Genomic DNA, 20190 nt, shown 5'->3' with positions numbered 1-20190 from the left:
AGCGCTTGTGTAGGTTGTTATTCTAAAATATTTTAAGCTAACAAAGCTATTCTGACTATTTTATGCATTTTCATGATGACAATTCTTAACTTGGAGATGTCATCACATTGTTGAAAAAGACAAGCAGTGTTCCCCACCATATTTTTAATCTCAAGGCTTGTAAACCAGTCTGTTTTTAATCAGTTGTTCGTGGGTCATTTTCCAAATGTGCGCTCACATTTGAGGACAAGAAAAAGTGACATTAGTTGGTAATGAGGAGACCTGGAGCAAGGTTGTTGTTTACCTCCAGAGAGCTGTTTTTTGACCCCCGCTGACACCCTGTCTGGACTAAATTAGACACAACTTGCTTCTAGTCATGAAGGCGTCTGAGGAAAAAACGGTGTCATTTACAATACTGAGGGACGGTTCGGTGAAGACGCCGTGCCCCTAAGCTGAGGTCAAGCTGAGCTGACATTCTGTCCCAGGATGCGCAGGGCAAAGGACATTTTGCGTGGGTAGTTCATCATTACGGATATTTACCAGCACATTTTGTATCATTCATGCACTTTTGTCCCTGTGGAGCCATTTGGCACAGCCAACCGCTGACACTGGATTCTGGCTTCTACAGCGGGAAAAGGGTTGGCTTAGTTTCACAAGCTCTGATTTACATGTAGACGTTCTTTAAAAATAGTATTGAATATCTTAGATGTTAATATGGAAAGATCTCTGGAATATTAAGACTTTTTTTGAAAAGTGCAAAGAGGTTGCACTGTAATGTCTTAATAAACACAAAGTCTATGACTATGTATGACTCACAAAAAATGTTCATATTTCACTTCGCCTCAGCTCTACATAAGCAGCACCTGTTTTCAGCTTAAAGGCTGCAATAAACATGGTGCACACCACCTACACGGCACCACACTGCAGGTAGACAAAGTGTGCAACAAGCTGGTGATCATAGCAATTCACATATTTGATAAGAGGGTGATCAGATAAGCTAGGAGGAAAGCAGTATAAAGGTGGTGTCTTTATAAATAATTCAGAAACCAAATTTTGTATAAAAAATAACTTTCTTAGAGCAAGGAAGTCGCTGGACGTTAGCTTTAATTTAATTTTCATGCTACTAAAAAGACATGAAGACTGTTATACTGAAAAAATAAATATATAATTGGTGTGTTAATTAGCTCTCTTAATGACCTAATCTGCATAATTCGATGTTAATATATATATCAGGATGAATACGCTGACGCATTAAGCAGCTCAAATAGCTCTTTGTTTTTTTTCCTGGCAGTTTGGGAGTTAGCAGCCGCTGAGGAAAAAGTGAAGGATGTGTCTCAGTCAGCAAGGCCAAATACAGTGGGAGGTATATGATGAGAGACAGAGGCAGACAGTTAGACACAGAGTCAGGAGGAAGGAAGATGGACTGCAGCAGGCTGAATAATAACAGCAGAGAGAGAGTAGAGCAAAGTCCCATGAGACCCAAGCATTATCATAGAAGACTCTGTGGGGGAGCTACTGCAGCCCCCAGGAAAGAGCAGAGACCTGTGCACGCAAGAGTTTTGTGCGTGCGTGTGCATTTGTGTGGGGAGACGGCATCAAAAGACAGAGATGAAGCTCTGAAAATAGACAGATGCGGAGAGACCAATATTCTCTGATGGTGGCGTGATGGGTTGGGCTGTAATTCAGCTGTAATTTATCACCGTGGCAGTATTTGATGAATTATTCACCAGGCTGTTGATTTACAAGTTTATGCATTTAGTGGAGATGTTTTATGATACGAGTGCATCCTCTCTTTTGTGTGTACACATGATGTTCGAGGTGAAGTTGGATGTGCATTAATTACTCAGGTTAAAAAGAATTTTCAAAGAAATAAAATGATGAACCAATAATATTCTCTGACTATTTAATCACATTTTATTGGTCTGCAATTGGGATAAATTATTTACTGAGGCTATCCCCAGTTTGTACAAATGCATGATGGGAGTGTAACAAGAGGGCAAAAAGTTGACGTATCACAGCTGATGGCCGTTACTGGCTAATATCTGTCAGTTAAAATTCGGTTTCAAAAACTGAGAAAGGCTTCTTTCATGTCAAACTATTGCGATGTAAAAAAGCTTCCAGAATAAAAGAAAAACTGTTCTTGTGCTTGTTCCTGAATAGTTTTGTAACTTTGATTAGTATGGGATCACTAAACAGTAAGAAATGGGAAGGTCGGGCTCTTAAAATATACACATCTACTGTAATGCCTATTTTAAAAACAAAATCACTGAATTCATTATGTAAACCTCTTTTAGGAATAGTTATTGTGAAAAAAGCCAATATTTGTGAGCAATATTATACAATTAACTTTATTATTATGCTGATTTCACCCACCTGAGTATTGCGCTGAGTGGGCTCATTTTTTTGTGAAGTCGCTATTTTGGCTTGAATTTAAGAGCTCCCTTTATGTCAGAGAAAGCTGTTTAGCATGCTCCACAGGGTTGCGAGTAGGGTCATTAACGCTAATGTTGTAGACTGCTCTCACAACTTGGACACTGATCAAGACTATAATTACTGTACAATATTTTAAAAAAAGAAAAGAAATAGAAAACGCAGGCGCAGCTCGATGTCCTGAAAGCAGCTAGTTGGAGAGGAGCAGCAGAGGCAGCAGCTTTAACAGTATGTAAGAGCCAGGGAGATTAGAGTGAAAATTGGGCCCTTTCATGATTTCTGTATTTTAATTAGCAATGTTAAGTTCAATCCCAGCCAGCATGTGTGAATCACCAGCTTTAGTAGGAGAGGCAATCGTCTCTTTCCATCCTTGGCTTATCAGGTCATTTTGTCTGTCACATCAGCTCGATTTGGCGTTAGCATGTAGCAGTCAGTCAGAACCTGGATGGCGGCAATGCTAACAGACATTTGCCCAGTGACAATGATGCCTCTTTATTAGCAGTAAATTATTACATTAACATTTGAGCAGGACACAACTGGGCAATAGTCTAGTCAGCTCCTTGGCACACAGCAGCACAGTGGCCATGCCAATCAGGCTCGTGTCCCAAGCAAATCTGGGCTGAGTAGGACAGAAATCTTTGCTTTGACTGTTGAATACACATCAACAGAGAAGGAGAGAGCACCACCAGCAACACTGCATTGTATGTACCCCAATGCAATGTACCCCAATGAGTAATTCTGTTCCTTATTTTCTTTTCCTGTCGAGGCTCCTCCTCCATAAAAATTACATTAGCTAGTATAATTAGTTTTTCTCCCAGTAGTACACATTTTAAATAGTTACAGCGTTGGTAAAAGCAGTTGCTTATTTAAATGATCTTTCATTCTCTATTCTCTGCCACAAGGTAAGGAGAAAGAGGAGCACACACAGATCATCCACATAATTAAAACCACCTGCACCCTGCACATCGCTAATACAGCCACAACATGGCTGGACATGGATAGAAATGTTGACAGATGTTGGGGGAGAATGGTTAGTTGTACTGCAAAACTTTTTAGGTGGATGATACCTAATGAATGATGGCACTGTGGGGTCTCCCCTGGTTTGTCTACTACTTTTTAAGTCCTGAGTAGCCAGATTATAACCACATTTGCACACGAGGGCTGACTAGCTAGCTAGTTTAGCAACATACATCTTTAGTATATTATTTTAGCAAAAAGCAGGCTTGAAAGAAAATTACTAGAAAACCTGAGCATCCCATTTAGAGAACACAACAAGTGTCCATTTGAGTAACTGCTACTTTATGGCTTTATAGTTGCCAGATTTTGGATGGCAGGTGACAAATTATGCATCAAGAACATTGAGGTTCCTTAAAAGAACATTGCATGGTAATGCGCTATTTTGGCTGTATGAGGGGTACTCGCGTAACTCCTGATGATCTGTGTTATTTACTTAATCTGTCAGTGATTTATATTTTGTGGCTGATTGGTTTATATCATGAACATCAACTGTATATATTAGATTTGGTGTGAAGAAGCAGTGCGTTAATGGTACTTTAAAGCTGCACATTTGTTTTCACTGATAAGCATTCTTCAGAAAGTCGCTTACTTTTCACTGCGGCAGGTTGAGAAGAACTAACAGAGAAAATGCAGACAAGCTTTCAACTTGATGCCAATGGTGATGAAAACTTCTGTGTTTTTCCTCTAACAGCCTTGTGTTGACTCCTAATTAGACCCTCAACTTGAGCACCATGAAGAGAGACAAGGCGGGGGAAAAAAATAAAAACAGGTGTCATCCACTTATCCAGATTTTCTGGTCGTGCTTGCAGGGGAGCTTTAATGCTTGCTGCATCGTGTATAAACGTACCTCCAGGATAAGCAGCGCATGTAAATTGAGCTTTATGACATTGCTTTTAGTGTTTTAGTTGTAAAAGATACTTCTTTTGGGTTAGATTTGAGAATCCCCTCTTCTTTTATTAGGATTCATCTACTGCTTCATTGAGATAAGTCATCTGAACTGGAATATATAACGAAAAACTAAATAATTCTCTTTGAGCAAACATAGCAGGAAAGGAGGACATTTGCCTCCATCATTTGGGATGAGGGGAGAGTGGAGGGAGGAAAGATCACGATTAACAGGTAATAATATAACACTAATTCAATATTATACCCATTTTCAAAGCCTAAAACAGAAAACACATTTAGGTTTCACACAGTTCAGCCAACTTTGTTTTAGCATAAATATTGAACAACTGATTTTAATCACAGACACAGAAATTAGAGGACTTTGGTCTTTGTTTAGTGTGAAGTTTATTAGAATTGTGCAAAGAAACAGGGATATTTCAATAATTCAGTTTCCCCACATCAGCTGGTGTGTTTGTCCAGTTAACAGCCAAGCGCAGAGCCTTAATAGCTTGTGAAAGCTAATAATTTTATGCTTTAATGTGGAATCTAACTTTGATAATATATAAAAGAAAAGCATTCGGCTTCTCCGGTGGACAAATTACTTTGTAAATCTTGTAAAAAGCCAAATTTTCAGGCCTTATGCCCCAGTGAACATCATACGCAGATTTGGTTTGCTTCAAAGAAATTCGTGTCTTGATGGTAAACCCGTTTGAAAGTCAGCCTCACAATCAGATCCAGTGAGCTGTACCTTCACCCGTTTGTACATTAATGTGGAAATTTGAGATTGAGTCATATACAAGCAACCTTTCAGAGGACACAGTTTTTAATCTTCTTTCTTCTTGTCTTACTTACACCGTGATGATTGAATCGCTTTGTCAGTGTGAGTTTTACTGTTTAGTTTACGTTCTCAGAGCCTTAGGGTTTGCCTTTTAAGTTCATTTAACGGTGAGGCACATTTGAAGGTTAGGTTGCCCCTTTTGCAGTAAATTGCAGGGCTTGCAAGTAGCTGTTCCTGAAAAATAAATCAGATTCAAATGCAGAAATCAACAAGCCAATTGAGTAGAAAAATTGCCTAGGGGCTTGTTTTTTTTATTTTTTATTTTATGTAAATGTGCGTTAGGTATATCTTCAAATTGGTATGAATGGCTTCCTGACTGATTTATTGAGTCTTCTAGGACTTAAAGTCTGATTGGCAAAACCTTTGTCAGCACTGTATGTCCTCTCTCACTGTACCTTCTGCCGGTCTTGCTGAGAGCTACAATCACTAGTGATAAATAGACACTCCATTCCTAATCACTGCCATTGTAGTGCCATTACTGAATGGGCCACTCATTTCAGGGTTGGCAAGATAGCTCAGCTGTCCTGCCAGAGGCACTGGTGCTTTGTCTCAGAAAATGTCACCAGTGTGCCGAGTTTTCAAACGGAGCCAGCATCATGCTGTTGTAGAATCAGAATCGTAGAGTTTTAAAAAAGGAACTTATCAAATAAAACAAACAAAAACTGTACAGTATTTTTGCAAAATGTACTTCCTTTGCCTGTAAAGACCTATATTGTTTGTAAATGTAAATGGACACTGACTGTGACTGTGAAATTTTTAAACCCAATGTTGCACGGCGTTGAGGAACTGGGTTCAAATGGCTCACAGTAGCAATTTTCAACATCCAATCCAGGCTGCATCTGTGTTTTACATGGTCCCTGAAGGTTCCATTAGAATCTTCATAACATTTTCATGTTTGTGCATGTGCATGTATTTGAATCTGGACTCTGAAGAGAATGGATGGATGGATGGAATATTTTGTTGATGTGTCAAACAAACACGGTGGTTATAAGTATTAATTATGTATTTATGTGAAGTACAATATAAACAGGATTAAAAATATGCATTTTCAAAGAGATGCATATAGAGATAAATAAAAGCATAGTACAGATGCCACTGACTCCTTAACTCAATTCTAGCAAATTGCCCTTTCTGCCACCAAATTGCAGTTTCCTTATCAACCACGCTCGAGCTAGCAATTTCCTTCTCAATGGGTCTCCAAGTCAATGAGTACCATTCTGCTTTAACCTTCAGCTGGCACAAGAGGCAGTAATTATAGTGACATACTGAGCAGTACCGCTTATTTCATATTTCATTTAGAAAAGAAAATATTACGTGCATATTTCATCTTGAAATTGCAACATAGCAACAAGTCCTCTTGTCAGTATTTTTTCTGATGCTTAAGAACATTTATTTTTCTAAAAAAAAGAAAGGAGAAAAGTAAAATTGCAAACAAACACATGTTTTATTGTATTGTGTGATAAGACTGCCCAGCAGTAGATAAAGGTGGATGTAGATCAAGACATTCATTTGTGTCTCTACTCCTACGGAGAAAATTGAAAAACACCCAGAGTATATTAAAAGCAAACAGTAGTGTAGAGTGAGGACTGTTGAACAGAAAGTACAGTTTTGTTTGCTTTGTCTGTTTGCGATACTCTTAAGATGTTACTTTTCCACAGAAAATCAGAACAAGGCTGGCTGCTAATGAAAGCTGAGGAAAATTACGAAGGGGTCGGAACTGCACACTCTGCTCCATACTGTGAAGTCATCCCGCTGTACGTTTCCACATCTGGATGACAAAAGAGCCAAAATATACTCGCCGTTTCTCTTTCTGGAACGGTTCTCCTAGCAGTTGAAACATCACAGGATAAATATCTGTACAGTAATCTGTAGACTTGGTCCAAAAATAATAAATAAAAAATCTGAAACAGAATAGAATTCAATTTTTGAGACTCTAAGTGACCAAAAAAAAAGTAAGAGGAGAAACTGATGGCAAAATATTACAGCAGAGGTTCTTGAATAAAATCCAGCTTGAACCAAACTTGCTCCCTACTAATCAATACTGCTTTGCGGTTGCAAGAGACTCTCAGACAAAAGAGGAAACAAAACACCGGGGAACACGATTACATGGCTTTGACTTTCTAGCCTGACTTTTTGAGTCTGCCCTGGCTCTAGTCGTTGATTTCTTTGGAGAGAAAAACTCCATTACAACCAAAAGAGAGGAAGGAAGAGCATGGGGAGCTTTGTAGTTCAAGAGCTTTCCTTATAAGCACAGAGATAACCTGTATGTGGAAATGACTTGGGTGGATTTTGGAATTATTTTAAAAGTGCCACGGAAGTTTGTGCTTTACTTGAATTGCAAACACGAGAACAAACACTTAATCTAGTGTTGTTTAAGGTTCTAAGTGTGCGCTCATATTAATGCTTCCCACTATTTTTATTGATTTATCATCTCTGTTTGATGCTGTCAAAATGTTGTGAATACAATTAATTTCACTAATGAGGAATACGAAAGCTAACCAATCAGTCAAAAGAGGTTTTGCAGTTTTGTCACATCATCGCTTAGCAACCACTTTTGCTGTTTCCATGGGGATTGACTGTAAAACTGCCTTTATGTAAATAATAACACTTCGAGTCACTTTGAAGTGGAATCTTTTTTTTTCTTTTTTATACTTTTATTTTCTAAAACTGTAGAATTGAACTGTCTTAAATGTTTTGTTATTTCAGTGTTGTTTTTGTCAAATCGATGCCTGTACGGCTTCAGTCATTCAGAGAGATTTGGTACTAGACTGTATAGAGATGGACAACATGAAAGCTCGAGCGCGTGAGACAATTATTTTAATAGATTTTAAGAGATATCCATAGTGGAGGTTCATGACAGTTTTAACTATGAGGTGGCAAGTGCTCGTTATCATAGCTAACATGCGTACATGTAAATATTGCTTTTCTTGACTCACTATGTCTATACCAAAACTTAGCCATGCTAATTTGTTCAGTGTTCTTGTGGGTAAAGTTTAGTGAGTCATCATTCTGATGGCTGTTTGGAGATGTTGCCAAGATGGCTGCTGAGTGACTAGACTTACTTCTGGAAGGATTTTTGTGTTTTTGCTGTTGTTGTTTCCAGACTGACTCTTTTTAGTGGTTGCAGGGTTACATGGTAATGCAGTCTCAGGTTAGTGAATATGCAGTTGATTAAAGTACACGTGTTTTCACACGTTATTATTGGTTAGTATGGTTTAGGTCAGTTAGAGTTTAGTGACATACATTTACATTTTATTTTTATGTTAGAGTTAGAGTAACAATGATAATCCAGCGTGGGTTTGCTTCTATTAATAAGCATAGTGTAGTCTGTGTACTTTAATCCTCTCAGCCATTAGCCTCCCTTCTTATCCAACAAGCATTTAAATATTTATTATTACAGTAAGCTACTACCTAATGCATCAGGTCGACGTTTGAAAATGGCAACAGCAACAAAACAAAAACACTATCAACCCCTGTTTTGCATGTGCTAAAGCATTCGGTTTGCATAGTGACATCTGCCTCTTTTTTGTGGGAACAAAAACATTTAATTTATTTATTTAGTTATTATTTAATTCATTGTTTATTGGTCACCGAGTACAAAGACTTTTAAAGATGAACCACGGCTGTTGAATTCAGATGAAGTGGCCATGGTCACAACCCAATTTGCCTTGTGTTAATCCAGTATGACTCCTCTTATGCACTCACTCAGAATAACACCATGCAACGGAATTGCTTATTAGAAATTGCTTTTTTCTCCTGAGATATAATCACAGTTGTAATTTATTGTGATTATCTATGGTCCTTGTAAAGTCTCAAGAAATTAAGTTATGCTCCTAGTTATGCCATCTTTACATTTATTTTTTTTCTTCTTAAACTGGCAGTTGTGTGAGTATACCAGAGGGGAAGTTCAACATAGCCACACTTTTGTCGCATTAGCTGGCTTGAAAAAAAACTTAAAACCCCCAGTCAAAGTTAATAAGTATCACAATGGTGGTTATCAACTTTTTCTGTCAAGTCGGGCTTTCTGCTTCAGGCTCTGTAAGATCACATGACTCTGCTTCTGCACAAATTGAGTGCCGCCTACTCTTTTCAGAGATGTCGTCAAGTGGTGATGATGAAATTGTGATAAAAATGTAAAAAGGAAATTAAAAATAGAACTGTAAAGTGCCAAAGTGTTGCAAGAAGGACCAGAGACCGATGCTGCAGAAACTGTTAACCTTGGAATTTAGTACACAGAGCAGTAAAAACAAGCATTTTAATTAAGCCGATTGTTTTAACACTGAGTGCGCTCTCAGTGCTGCTGTTCGTTCTAATGTGACCGCTACACATTAGAGCTCTGAAACTTTAAAGTGCATACATTTAAAGTCCCCTAACCTAATGAAGTAGTTGTGGAAATCACTTTAGTTTGTTGGCAGATGAAAATGACAGTGTTCTAGTAGCTGGTGTTTAAGAAACTTAGCACCAGGTTAGAATCAAGCATAAATATGTGCACATTCCAGTGACAATGTGGTGTACAGTTTAGCTTAATGCAGTCTAGCTCATTAACCCATTAGTCTCACTTCTTAGTACACCACTCAGGAAAACCTCAGACTCTCCAGTAAACATCTTCATGCATTAAAGAATCTGAAAATCTATTAAACAACCAAGAAATGCTGATCTGCACACGTGAGCATAATAAATATTTACATGACCCAGAGACTTTATGCTGTGTGAAATATTAAAATATTTATCTTCCCATCTGACTACACTACTCCAAAGACATCTCAGAGAGCAATAAACCTACCACATAGCTCAGTTATTGAATGAAGTAAAACCATGAGTGGAGTAAAAAACAGTTCATGATGTCTTTAGTGTGTTTTTTTTTCCCCCGTACAGCCACTTTACCCCCGACTGAGGACTTAAATATGACATTTGACAATTTGATCTCTCTCTCTTGGTTCAACAGAACGGCGAGGCATCACTGTTTGAGGTGAACATCCGTTACGTCGGCGGGTTGCTGTCGGCGTACTACTTGACAGGGGAGGAGGTAAGATTAATAGATGTCTGTTATCCCTCTACTCTAGTGAGATCTGCTGCTTCCTTTATCTCACACCAGGCCTGCAGTTTGAATGATGAACAGGCTGCCTCTGAGGGTGACAGCATTTGTGCACATCAGTGTGTTTGGGTGTATTTATGTGTCACCGCTGTGCAAGCATAAAATTATCTTGGGCCATTTCAGCATTTTCATGTTTTGGACTTTTCTGTTGTGTGGAATGGAAAAAAAACTGTCTGTGTAAGATATATAGGTAAGGGTTTGGATATGTACTCATCCTCACCAGTTTTATGTTGTTTTTTTTAAAGGACCTGGTTGGTTTATACGTATTTTTCACTGGATGTCAGCACATGTCCAACTTGTCTGCACCTCATGGTAATCTAGGCCTTATCTTGACAACCAAATAAGCTTTCATCAAATTCTAAAAAATGAGATCTTTTAAAAAAAATTGCATCACATTTAGTAATTTCCACATTCAAATTAATTTTGAACTGGAGCTGTTTAGTTTGTAGACATATAGATATTTCTGAGCTATAGACACAAAAAATGTAAAGAAACCTCACTTATAAAGCATATGAGAATGAGGGTTTGAAGTAGTAGCAGATGTAAAATGTATGGCATGTAAGCTGCATTGAGCATAAAATTAATTAGTATCATATTATGGTAATGTGAGTTTTAATGAAGGCTTCATGTCAAATTCATCTGTGAATTTACTAGACTGACTAATCTGCCGGTCACAGATGCTGAAAGTGTGGAGAGCCAGTTACTCTTTACTAAAGAAGCAGAAATGCGCCTCCTGTTATCTCCCAGTGCCTCGTACTTACCCTACATGATGTGTTTCTTGATGGTAAGGCAATATTGCAGTGCCAGTTTCAGGCTTATAAACTGCGCACTGCTGTAGCTCCCGAGGCTAGCTGCTGATGTCCAGTGAATCCTTCATAAATGATAATATTAAACTGCTGTTTCTGTTTCTGTGTTTTTTTTATATATTAGCTATAACATGTACACACAGAAGCTTTGAAATTGTTTGTGTGGCTTTCCGGTAACCCGTTAACCACATCACAGAAACACTGCAAGACCTCAACTCATATTAAATGATAATTATAATTAGATATTAATAAATTGGAACTTCTGGAGGCTTTTCTTTTGCTTTTCAATGTTTCACTGGATTCTCGGGGGGATTTAACCTGAATTTTAAATTTAATCAGCCTCTAAGAATGTGCTTTTTTTGCTTTGTCATTGTAGTATTAAAGTGTTGCTTAGAGGTTAAAGAGCCAAGCCTGAGCAATTTGATTAAATTTAGAAGGCAAAGTTGAATGGAAATTTTTTTCCATTGCTGAAAAAGTACAAGAGCTGCGTCCTTGTAAAAGCTCCAGTCGCTCCAGTGAAGCTGTTCAGTGGCTCTGTATAAAGGCCCGAGGTTACGATGGACAGCATCCAGGTGTGAAGCTGTGAAACTGCACGAGTGTGAAGCTCGGCCATGTCAGGAAAAGAACGTATGAATGCTCTGTAAGCCCTGGTTGAATAAATAAAGGTTTAAAAATAGCCTGCGACAGCCACACTGCACAAATGGGCCGATTCATTATCAGTACAGTGTGAAATCACTGGAGGTAAAGGTGTTATCATAATGAGCATCTGCCTGTAGCAGCCCTGGAGAGCATGCACATGACATACACTGCAGTTGTAGTGTTTTTCATGCAGTGGAAAAGGCGGAAATCTTCGTAGCAGCAGAATTAATGTGAAAGGATCCAGTGACATATGAACACTCCGTCGCTTTAATGGACATTGATTTGCAGGCCAAGCGAGCTGAGGGGAGAGCAGCATAAAATTGTCCAGCTCTGCTGGATGAGTGAAATATGAATACATTACTGGAGCAGAATATATTGTTGAATCCATTATTCCACATTTGCCCGCCATTAATGCCATGCAGAAAATATTCTTCTGCTTTATCCACTGGTCCATGGAAATTTTCTATATACGGCACAGAGAATGACATTTCGAATATGAGTGTATTCCTCATAAAGTTTGCTTTTGTCTCACCTTGTCACAGAAGGACATGGCTGCTAAGGAGCTTAGGTGAAGCAAATCTGTAGAAGAGACACCTTACTGCTATCTTTGCGTCATTTAATCTTCCCTTTTTAACCTCAGTCTATGTCACGAGTTTCCTTAATCCGTTTTGTTTGAGCGACTGCAATCCTTTTACTACTTTCTTTTCTTCACATTTGGATTGCCTGACTGTTCACTGTATGCAGTCTCTCTTACGAGATCGAGTACACGGCCTCCGTTTCTTGACAAACATACTGTATCAATACCCTTTACTCTGGTGCCGCTATCCATCACATGACTCTGCTGCGTGCTCTCTGTGAAGGTTCCCGGAAAACAAGATGGATAGCCATCTCTGATCCTCTGAGTCACCCTTTGGTTCTCCCATTAGGGGCTTCTCTTAGGAGTATGCAGTTCCATTCGAATGATAAAACCAATAGATTGAAGGTCTGTCACTGCGGCAGAGACTTAAATTAGTTGAGATACACTGTTGCGGACTATTACGAGATTGTGCATCAAGTTTGACCAGAGGACATTCGGCAGCTGGTGCTGCTGTAAATGATTGCCAGGAACTGCGTGATGATTATGGCTCCTTGCGGGACACAGTTTGCTGGAGAAATGCTTGGAGCAGAGCTGGAGAAACACCTGGCCATTAATAACCTCCTGTTGTTTTGACCTAGTGGAATGCATTGTTTATGTGTGTGTGTTTTCTTGGAGCCCCAGAAGGCTCATGGTTGATCTTTTTTATGGAAGCAGTTTCCACGTTAAATGTCTTGTTCAATCTGGTCTGGCTGCTACTGCCCCACTCTTTCATCATTCACCAAAACACACTTCTGGCAGTCCACATGGCTCTGAGAGCAGTGGCAACTACTCCAGCAGTTATCAGGAAACATTATTGCCTGATGGTGGACTTTATGCACCAAAAGCAAAAGCTAATCTTTTTTCTGATTGCAACTTTCAGTGTGTTTTGTCCTCATACAATCACAACTTTTGCTACCGCAACCATAAACAGTCTTCAGCCTGTATTTAAAATGTGCTTGGTTCACTACACTAAATCATTTTTTAAATGGACTCTAAATATAACAGATGTTTTTGTGATTGATAAATCATTATCCTAAAAAAATTTCCTTAAACTGGGAATCTCTCCATGGGTTCACATACTGGACATGCTCATTAAACATGCCTTGAATTTCCCCGCTTCTTAAGCACACCTATATAAATACGCATGTTTTTGAATGTCAGCTCGGCCTGAATTTCACCACTGCTTGGATTCATGCTGCATGCCTTCTTCCAGCCATCTCTGTGCAGTGGGTTTCATTTGTCAGTGTCCATTTATATGCAGTGTGTGTGTGTGGTGATGAGACCTCGTTGCTTCATCCCTTTTCCTTAGCAAGAGCACAGAACAGTGAAAGGAGAAAAAGTGGAGGGGAATAGGAATGAATTCAATCAGCCTTGTGTGAAAATTGCCCGGGGGGCTGAGCTGAAACAGCAGCAAGAGAGCGAGCCAGCAGTCAGCAGTGAAGAAAGACGCGTGCTCATGTGGTCATCAGCAAAAGGAAACGAGGAAATGGAGCAAGGGTGCTCAGGAGAGGTCGCAAGGAAAGAAGTGTGTTTGTATGTAGGAGTGTAATGTTATCAGTTATATTCATGGGGGACAGAAGAGATTGAATCCTTCTCAGTGTTTGAAGAAAATAAAGTGATCATCTTTGGGATGGCTTTGAGGAGATTCCAAACATTGCAAACAAAATGCAGCATGTTTAGACATCACAGAAAGTATTTAAATATCCACTAGTTTTTATAAGTCTCTGATATAGAAGTAAAAAGCTCTTTGACTTAATTTTGTCATTAAATGCACTCAAAAGTTAAGTAATCAGTATTCTACATACAAGTTATGTAGAATAAAAAGTCGAGAACTTTTGTTGAATTTAAAGGTAAATCAAAAGTTTAGCCGTAATAATATAAAATAATAATACAAAGCTGTTTTCCCCACAGGAAAAAAGTCAATTTGCAGATTTAGATATCAGGATATACTGACAGAGGTGTGGTTAGAAAACTGGGCACAAGACCACCTCCTACCTTTCTGTGACCATAAAAGTTGTGATTCATCATTTAAAAAATAAAAAAATAAAAAATAATAATAATTGCTTTGGTTTTCAAACATAACAGAGTTCTTTGTGCTTTAAGAGTATAATGCAGTTTCTTTAATAATCGTCTAAACCAGCGGTCCCCAACCTTTTTTGTGCCACGGATCAGTTTATGTCCGACAATATTTTCACGGACCGGCCTTTAAGGTGTTGCAGATAAATACAAAATAAAACCAGTACCGGTACCAAAAAAAAGATTTATTCGTAACATAAGACCCAGGGAAACAGAGTTAACGATAAAAACGATTAAAAAAAAATAACAATAAAAACAGATAAAATCCCTGAAAACCATAAATTTTGCACCCAAGCCTCAACTCTCGCCGTTCTGGTACCAAACGACTCTTGGGGACCGCTGGTCTAAACAATGGATGTAAATCTAATGCTGTCAAAAAATCAATCCACACTCTCAGTCATTTGGCCAATGACAGTCCATCTTAGTTTTCTCTCCATCTCACTGAGTTTCTAGCTGCAGTTCTCATGTTGTTAAAAGAAGCAGAACTCTGTTGCATGTAGTGACAGACAGCTGCCAGCCTCTCTGTACTACAACAGTACAGTGTGTCTCATTCATCTGAGGGAGGCAAATTATAAATGTCCTGTTTATGTTTAGTACATAACAGATACAGAATGGTGGGTAACGAAATACAGATCAATGTGGAAGAGATTCAAATATTAAAGGGAAAATAGGGAAGATTAAGAACAAGCACGTAAAACGGTTTTAAAGTGACATAATATTACAGTTTATATATATATATATATATATATATATATATATATATTTTTTTTTTTTTTTTTTGTTGTTGTTGTAGTGAAGTAAGAATTAGGAGTCTGAAATTACAATCATTGGTCGCAGCCACATTATGAATCCCTTTTAATGCAGCCAAATCTCATCAAGCCAACAAATGAAGGTTGTGGTGTTTATTTTAAAAATAAACTTTCTGCAAACGGTACACAGCGACTGATATCGAGACATGTTTTCTGAAACACGCTGCTGTGGTTTTCTTTCATTGAGGGGAAAAAAAAAATTTCTTATCTTGGTCCCGTCTTATTTTTATTCTGGGTCAATCACATTCATGCCTGTAACCAGTCAAGGACTTCAATGCACCTCGCTTAAAGCTTTTGAGATGTTAGAGGAACTGTTTGTGAACTTTTGGAGAACATGCAAGAGCCGCAAATCTAACCTTTTCTGCTCTGGAACGCTGGAGCTGAACACTGAGTTACTGTGACAGTTCAGGCTGAGATTTTTCTCTACTCAGGTTCACAAACTTTAGTGTTTGTTTTCGGCCTGTGGGTTTCTATTTAAAGTCCTCGTGGCATGTGTTTTTGGATGCGCTGATGAGGGGTATGGTGTTTGCATCCGTCCATGTTGTTTTCGTTCTAATTTGGGTGACCCACTTATGTCGCTGAAAATTGGTTTATTTTTGGGTCATATCACTCGAGAGCACTGCCATAAAGACAATATAAATATCACACACATCACACTCGGAAAGAATGCAATAAATTGTAAATACTGTCAGCGATGACAGTCTAATTATGTTTCTCTGTTTGTATCCCCGTCTCAGCATCATTAATTGTCTGGGGGAACTTGCTGTCATGTAATGTGTAGATTAGCAGTGCAGTTGTCTCTCAGACGGAGTGATTCGAACTTTTCTCACCTGCACGAGAAGATCATGCACAACAAATAAATATTCATAACCAACCTATCAAAACTTACATGCAGAAGAAATATGAAAATGATCTCTCTCTGTAGATGTGCTGCCATGTACGCCTCTCCCTTCCTCTCTGAAACTCATTGTTACAGCGCCTCCAGAAAATTTCTGACTCCCCAGACATTTGCTTGGGGGTATGCAGCTGAATTTAAACAGCTTACATTAAGATTTCTTTCATTTCTTTTTTTAAATAATTGATATTTTTCTGGTAGGCAAATATTTTGAAACTTGACATTGGTACTTTTGATAAATATTCAAGCCTTTTGAGTATTTGCACTCTTGTTATGGTGCATTATTAGTAATTTTGTCTACATGACGGGCACATCGGTTATTTCTTCTAACAATCTATAAGCTTAACTATCCTGAAGTAGGAGGTAAAACAGGATTGCTGGTATTTGTGTTTGTGCTGCCCTCTTTCCATGGCGCAATCGAGTGTTATCCTCCATAATAACAGCCATGGCATGAACACTAATTACTGAAAAGCTCTTAAACTGTTTGGTGTTGATATGCTGGCCAATTCGGCTCAGACAAATGTTGCCTAATGTTGACATGTGAATTAGAGTCGACAAGCTTTTTGTGTGAGGCAAGATGTATGCAACAACACAAGCCTCTCTCATATGGAAGCCCATTTCCGCCACAAAAAAAAAAGTATCCATAACTCAAACTTTTGAGTTAATAACTTGAAATTTCGAGTTAGCGCTGCCAAACAGTAATCTATATGAATGATGTCATTTCCTTGTTACCCGGAAGCTGAAGCCCTGAACTACAAATGCTACAGCTAAGCTACCAGTATTGCAGCCAGTCATGAATGCACAAATTGCTGAGTATTTTCAGCATGCTTTCACAAATGATGAAATCCTTGTGTTATTCGCTGAATCACATGGCGTTACTATCAGCAAGCGTACTCTGGAAAGCGCCAATTTGTTGCTAACCATTGGTAGCTCACGATCCGGTTTTGAGTGCGCATTCCTCTGCGCCATATCCTTCCGGGTAACAAGAAAATGACGTAATTCACGTCGATTACTGATTGGCAGCGCTAACTCAAATTTTGAGTTATTTTTGTCAAAATTTTGAGTTAATAAGTCAGATTTTGAGAAAAGAACTTCGAGTTATGGATACTTTGCAGCAACACATGTTTGCATTTTTGGTATAAAAGTAAGGAAATAGTTGAATTGTGTTTTTATACCAACACAAATACATTTTTTCAATTATTATTCTTAATATTCTTTAATAATATTCTTAATATACTTAATTGTTGTTTAGAGAAGCTTCAATATGAATAGATCAGATTGCTTTCATGCCGTTAAAGAAACACTATGGTCCTGATTGAAGACACAAAAGTGACCTGTTAAATTCATTATTTAACTGTAATCCCAATATTTTCCCAACTTTCAACAATTTTATTGTGTCTTCTATCAAATTCTGCACATTTTCACAGCTTCCTATAACCTAACATAACTCCATTACAAGGTGAAACATTGTGTAGCTGAGAGCAAAATGTGGTAGCAGTAGCAGCAATATAGTTACATGTCCCCATCCAGTGTTATTGGTAAATTTATCAGTTTTATCCACTATAGATTTTTATTTGAAAGCAGGCTTCCTTCTCCTTTGGATTCTAAGGTCTGTCAAATAAGCACCTGTGCCTAACATTAAACATTTCACTTTGCAGTAGAACAACATCAAACCTCCCCTTTAAGCTAATATAATTTATGATAGTCACTGGTGGTTTTGCATCACTCAGGGACCTCAGAGGGCTGTGATATAAAACACTCCACTATTAAAAGAACAGAAAAGAGGTAATTTGCTTAGTCATGACTGCCAGGCCTCACAATACCTTTTGCTGATGTTTTGTCCTTATTTCACATCATTTCTAACCACGCTGCAATTGCACTGTTTGCTTCCGGCCACAATATTTCCCAAATGGCAGAAGCTGGGCCATACCCACCTGCACCCTGGTGCATTGAAGATGTGCTTTGAACTGTGTGCCACTGATTCACAGATGTGATCTGAATTAATTCTTTATAGAAGCACATCAGTTACCTACTGTAGTTGTCTTGGGGTAGCTGTTTTTTGCTTTGTTGCACAAATGATATCTCGTACTATTCCCTCGCTTCGTTCTGAGCCGCGATGGTATTACGGTTCTGGCACGCTCCGGTATCGCTTGGACGTCTTTTAAAAACAATGTTCAAACACACCAAAGCAGCAATTTTTCTCTGAATCTGAAAAAAAGTTCAGCATTCATGCTGCTCAAGTCTGATTGTGGAAAATGTTCTCTGTGTTTGAGCCTAAGCAGTCAATCACGGCCCTTTGTGTCTGTCTGCTCCTTTCAGTTCTCTGCCATCACCCACAGCAACAGCCAGCAACAAGACTTGCATCAGCCTCCCTGCTGTGACCCTGCATACCATTGCAAAGAGTTAGGTTGTAGCAGAGATAAATATGTGCCAGGTAAATCCCCACACCCCCAAGATATTTACTCTATGCAGGAATCCAATTGAATAAATTTGAGACAGGGCAGTCCAGAGAGTGCTTATTTTTTTACCAGAAATATGCATTGAGAGGATCACTTTTCAGCCATCCTTGAGGGACAAACATGGTTGTCTTTTGCCAGTTGAAGGTTACAGTGTCTTTTCACCCCCTCCCCCATCATACTGGCTGCCTCTTACATAAGCTATGCTGAGAGGCAAGGAAATATGGGAAGATGAAGTGTGGCTGAAATGGCAGATATATGGGTATCCAGTGCAGGTGTGGGAATTGCATATGGAGTGGATATATTTTGTGGATGTATGGTGCTTATGTAAAAGACTAATGGTTCCCTTTGTTTAAGAGAATACAGTATGTGGATTGGATAAAAATATAGTTTCTTTTACCTTTTTCATGCTACATGGCACTTACCTACATGAACTAAATTTAAATCCAGAACATTTGGATGGTGAGTCTGTTTCTGGTATATATTTAACAATGTGAGCACTTGGATCCAGTCTAAAATATCTCAACAGCTACTGTATATGGATTCATGTGCCTCTTAGGGCAAAGTATTATATATTTAGTCACTTTTACTTAAGCTTCACCAGTCACTCAAAATTTTAAACACTTGTTAATGGAATTACTTTTGGCTTTAGTGACAGAGGTATTTTTGCTGTTGGTTTGAAGAAAGAGCAAGATGTTAGCATAAGTAGCATGTTCATGTCTAGTATGCTAATTACTTCATTGAACTCATTATACTGCTTTACCAAGTTACAGTTTTACAGAGCCAGTATCACTGATGTTGACATTTGTGTTCTCCTGTTAAATTATCGCTGCCTACATTACAGACTAGCAGAACTGGTCAAAATTGCTGCCTAGTTAGGTTTTTTTTTTTTAACAGCTAAAACTACTAGCTATTACTTTAGCTAGTTGCTAATAGTTAAACTTTAAGGCTTGCACAGGCCAGGTTAACATTGATGATAACTGCTTAATACTGTAACATTGTTGAAACAGAAGCTTCAATTATCTGTCAAAATTCATGAAAGTGTTGTTCAGTGTTTTGAACATCAGCTACTTGACTGTGTGTCTGTCTGCTGTCTGTCTGCTTGTCTTTCGCAGTGCTGTGTTCATCTGGGCGTTGCATTCTGAAACGTCCAGATGAAATGTATGTATTCTAGCTGTCCTATTTAGTATATTCTACTATTCCTGAAATAGGTAAAGTTTGGAGTCATGAGCAAATTCAGGCCTTCGAGAAAAGACTTGGACCTTTTCATTGAACTTCAAAGTCATACATTTCCATAACATTTCACTGAATACCATACTCATTTCTCTCTGAAAATATTTACTAGTTAAGGAATATTTTATAATCAATTTACACAGAGTGTGATACTTCATAATTCTGACACTGCAGTTGTTTTAATACTGAAATCAGGCAAATATATTAGTAAAGTGCAAATGAGCCAGAAATGGCACCTGCGTGCTTGTGTAATCTTCACATACGTGTGAGTTCTGCTGCTTGTGTATGAGCAGTGTGGCTCCATGTGCATTTTATCTGTTTGCCCCCCTTCTTGCTGAAGAGCAGAAAAGTGGTCTTGGAAGAAATTTCATTTCCTCAGATCAAAGTGGATCATCATAATCGCACAGTAACCTGCC

General features: G+C 38.5%; 1 protein-coding gene across 1 annotated transcript in view; it reads left to right on the top strand.

Annotated features, from left to right (window-relative positions):
- The window catches only part of LOC134636746 (mannosyl-oligosaccharide 1,2-alpha-mannosidase IA), a 183868-nt gene that overhangs the window by 111963 nt on the left and 51715 nt on the right, over positions 1 to 20190 (top strand). Inside the window, exon 4 of the mRNA XM_063486872.1 lies at positions 10095 to 10175. Coding sequence (XP_063342942.1) covers positions 10095 to 10175 — 81 coding nt within the window. The remainder of the gene's footprint in view (positions 1 to 10094; positions 10176 to 20190) is intronic.

Source organism: Pelmatolapia mariae, linkage group LG10_11 (genome assembly GCF_036321145.2).
Source record: "Pelmatolapia mariae isolate MD_Pm_ZW linkage group LG10_11, Pm_UMD_F_2, whole genome shotgun sequence".
Lineage (NCBI taxonomy): Eukaryota > Metazoa > Chordata > Actinopteri > Cichliformes > Cichlidae > Pelmatolapia > Pelmatolapia mariae.
The sequence above is the reverse complement of the archived record's forward strand: the minus strand, read 5'-3'. Positions and strand labels throughout refer to the sequence as shown.